Source organism: Antrostomus carolinensis, unplaced genomic scaffold (assembly GCF_000700745.2).
Source record: "Antrostomus carolinensis isolate BGI_N321 unplaced genomic scaffold, ASM70074v2 scaffold47745, whole genome shotgun sequence".
Lineage (NCBI taxonomy): Eukaryota > Metazoa > Chordata > Aves > Caprimulgiformes > Caprimulgidae > Antrostomus > Antrostomus carolinensis.
The window spans coordinates 4,677-8,719 of NW_010315289.1; the positions used below are offsets into that span (position 1 = coordinate 4,677).

General features: G+C 51.5%; 1 protein-coding gene across 1 annotated transcript in view; it reads right to left on the reverse strand.

The window, feature by feature from the left end:
* The window catches only part of AMDHD2 (amidohydrolase domain containing 2), a gene marked incomplete at its 5' end in the record, with an annotated part of 6,597 nt that extends 2,675 nt beyond the window's left edge, over positions 1–3,922 (reverse strand). Inside the window, 5 exons of the mRNA XM_010167896.1 lie at positions 481–569; positions 1,701–1,913; positions 2,335–2,389; positions 2,744–2,883; positions 3,786–3,922. Coding sequence (XP_010166198.1) covers positions 481–569; positions 1,701–1,913; positions 2,335–2,389; positions 2,744–2,883; positions 3,786–3,922 — 634 coding nt within the window. The remainder of the gene's footprint in view (positions 1–480; positions 570–1,700; positions 1,914–2,334; positions 2,390–2,743; positions 2,884–3,785) is intronic.
* Between the last annotated feature and the right edge of the window lie 121 nt (positions 3,923–4,043).

Below are 4,043 nucleotides of genomic sequence, written 5' to 3' on the forward strand. Positions count from 1 at the left end.
TCTAAAGGGCGGGTGTCAAGAGGATGGGGCCAGACTCTTTTCAGTGGTGGCCAGTGACAGGACAAGGGGCAACGGGCACAAGCTGGAACACAGGAGATCCCACTTAAACGTGAAGAAAATACTCTTTCCTGTGAGGGTGCCAGAGCCCTGGGACAGGCTGCCCAGAGAGGGTGTGGACATCTCTGGAATCTCCATCTCTGGAGATGTTCCAAACCCACCTGGATGCTTTTCTGTATAACTTGCTACAGGTGAACCTGCTTTGGCAGGGGGGTTGGACTAGATGATCTCCAGAGGTCCCCTCCAACCCCACCATTCTGTGATTCTTATTAGATTAGGCAGTAGAAACGTGAAACCAGAGCTTCACTGCTGAAACCTCACTGCAAGGCCTGTTAGGAAGCAAGCTGGGGAGAATACACATCTGTGGGGAGCTGGAGAGAAAGCACCGAAGGCAATACCATTGCAGGGCCCTTGGCTACTCACTGGCAACATGGCATTGAAGAGGTGAGTGATGAAGGTAGCGCCGTGCTGCACAGCCTCCTCAGCCTGCGAGAGATTAGCCACCGAGTGTCCTGGGAACAAAGACCAATGCATGATTTTTCTGCCCACCTCTCCATTTATTTCCCAGGAGTGTAGATGCTCTGTCACTAGGACACGACTCTGATGCCTCACCCTGGGCTGAAGTCTGAGATGCCAGCCTCGGCACAGAGGTGTCTGGCCATGACCCTGGGGGAGACTGGCAGTGAACCTGAACACATTCACTGTTCACATCACGACTGTCACAAATGCTGCCTTGCTCCCAGAGAGTTGCCTTCAGGCTGGGCTAGAGGTCCAAGGACATGCTTTTCTGCTGTCCTCAGATATTTAAAAGCTTTATAGAGAGCTGTCAAGGGATTAGAGACAGTGGGGACTTTGCCAAGAAAGAATTTGAGGATAAAACTACCTAGAAGGAAAATTCCATTTTCCACAACACAGACAGCAGCTCTAATGCTCTGTGGGCAAACCTTGCCTTTCTGTGGTTCTTTGCTTTATGTGGCTGTGAGATAAGAAATGCTCTGCTGCATGAATGCCCTTCTCACTTAAGGTTTAATTTCACCCTGAACAACTCCCTCTCATTAAAAAAAAACAAACCAAAAACCAAACAACAAACAAACAAAATATTTCTGTAATGATCTGAGGCAAAGAAGAGTTTGTGAAACAGAGGACAAGAAAAATGCAGCCAGTTTTAAGTCAGTGGCTTGCAGGGCAGTGGAGGGAGAGGTCTCCTACAGCACTTCCTGTTGAAAACCAAAGTTATCAAAACTCAATGGTAACCTTTGGAAAATTATTCCACCTGTCAAACAAGGCCTGAAGCACTTGAACTTCAGAGTTTGAACCTTTCCATGCTGTCAACCCCCAATTACATCTTTACTCAAGTGTATTTACAGCACCAAACTCTACCTTGTGTTAGACTGCAGGGGCTTCTCGACTAATAGGAAGTTTGGCCCTTACTGTACAAAGGGCAACAGATTCACAGCATCAAGTGAGGTCTCCATTTGTGACAGATCTGTCACCTCCACATCGGCCAGGCAGAAGAAAATCCCACCTCATGCAGTCTCACTGAGATACCATTGGAGATGCTACAGCCCCAAGAGTGGGGCTGCCTGACCTGCGTGGCACAGGGAGATGGAGCCTCCCAAAGCCTCCTCCTCCCCAGCCCTTACCGAGCGAGACACAGATGCCCCGCTTGGTGAGTTCCCGGATCACCTCACTGCTCCTCTTCATCTCTGGGGCCAGGGTGACTATCCGAACACAGTCCAGGGACCCGTAGGTGGCAAGCAGGTCCTGAAAGGCACCCGCCTCGAAGGTGCGGAGGCAGTGCTCCGGGTGTGCCCCTTTCTTCTCCTTGCTGATGAACGGTCCTTCCAGATGGGCCCCTGCCCAAACAGGAACACAAAGCCATGACCCTTCCTCTCCCCACCAAGAAACCTGCTATGTCTACCCTGCTCCAGTCAAGCTCTTGCCATTCTTCTGCAGCAAAACACATGGCTTAGGTAACTCTGAGCTCAGCACAGTGAAAGATGCAGCGCTGGCAACTGGCCAAGCCAAGCCACCCCACTGCCATTACCCTGGGGGGGCCCAAAAGGGCTGAAGCCATGTGTGTACAGTGGCAGAGACCAAGGCAAAGGCCAGGGACAGGTTGAAGGAGAAAGCAGGTCTGTGCCCACCAGTGCATCGAAAGAGCTCCACCCCCATTTGTGCTGTCCCTACAGGAGCTTCTTTCTCCTTAACAATGAACAAGATAATTGCCTACCTGGAGTGGCACTAAAGAGGAGAGTGAGGGACAAAACCACTTACCCAGGATACCTGCTCCATGGGCTCCACCATTTCTTATACTCATCTGAGGGAGAATCTAGAGAAAGGGGTTTGTCAGACATGCAGCCCAGCCACAGCACCCCAGCCTGCCAAACAAACCCAAACCTCAGGTCTGGAGAGAGCTTTGTAGCTGGACCACCTGGGACCATCAGCCAAACACAGCTCACAAAGAAAAAGCCAGCTGCAAGCCTGTTGTGCAAAGCTGGCCCAGGAGACATCGCTGTCTCAGCGGTCTAAAGGTTAAGGGCAAGAAATCCAGGGCCAGAGTCCAGTTCATTCCCTCGGCTCTTCCACCAAGGCCTCTGCAGACCCAGCCTTGGCCCTCTCACCTCTTGGTACCAACCTGAGCCCTTTATCATCCTGCAAATGAGAGGAAGAGAAAGTCACTTACCTGGTGGTACACAGATGGAGGAGAGGTCACCAGGGTGGGACAAAAGGAGGTCACTCCATGGGAGAGGATTTTCTGACTGACCAGGTCAATCCCTGGTTTTAGATCATCTGTAGCCAGGGAGAAGTCCACCCCAAAGCCTCCTGCACCATGAACAAAAACAGAGATGAAGCTGCAGCCTCACCAGTGGAGGTTTTCCCACCCAAAAATGCCAAAGAAACATTTTGTGTGACTGGAGTGAGCCACTCCATTTGTACAGCACTGACCAGAAGCAAAGGGCTCCACCAGCACTTCTCCTGTCCTACATTCATGAGGCTCTGTGAGTACAAATCCAACCAATGCTGTCCTCCTAAAGTGCTTTTCCTTACAGCATTCCAGCATTTTGCAAGCACCAACTTTTAATTTTGATGCAGGGCAAAATCTGGAACAGGCTGCCCAGAGAAGCTGTGGCTGCTCCTCCCTGGAAGTGTTGAAGGCCAGGCTGGATGAGGCTTTGAGCAACCTGGTCTAGTGGAAGGTGTCCGTGCTGATGGCAGGGGGGTTGGGACTGGATGAGCTTTAAGGTCCCTTCCAACCCATACCAGTCTGTGATTCTATGATTCTATGATGTGAGGATTCCCCACTGAAGAGGGGATCTCTCTCCCAACATAAACTACCATAGAACAAGCCCCTCTCGACCTTCAGGAAGGAGCTATTGCAGGTAACATTTGTTGCTTTGAGAAGTCCTGCTCTGTCCTCTCCGCATGCTGTAAAGGGTAGGGTGGGCATCCTGACAGCGCAGGGGCAGGATAAAATGTGGATAAGAATGAGGTTCAGAGTAAAGCTGAGCTGAAAACCCCACCAAACCAAAGGGGATCAATTGTGTGACAGCAGCAACCATGGGCAAAATTGTTCTTTATGGTTAGTTTGGTGAGTCACATCTCCCTTGAGCAGCTGAAACACACTTGATCACGGGCAGTATGCACATAGCAGGGTTTGAAGGTCCGAGATGGACAAACCCAGGACCCCCCACACCCCTCTGTGAGTGCACATGGCTTCACTGTACCGTTGATCTGGACGTCGATGAAGCCCGGGGCGATGATGCTGTCCTTGCAGTCCAGCTGGATGTCAGCAGAGCCTTTCTCATCAAAGAAGAGTTTCTCTGGGTTGAGGATCTTCCCTTCTCGCACCCACAGGTCCTCCCTGAAGGGACAGTTACACACACACCATGCTCCTGTGCCATCTCTGATGGAGCACACGGGAGGAGGTGGCTGTGGCCCCAGTGACAGGGGTGGCCTTGGGCAGAGCAGACCCCACCGGCACC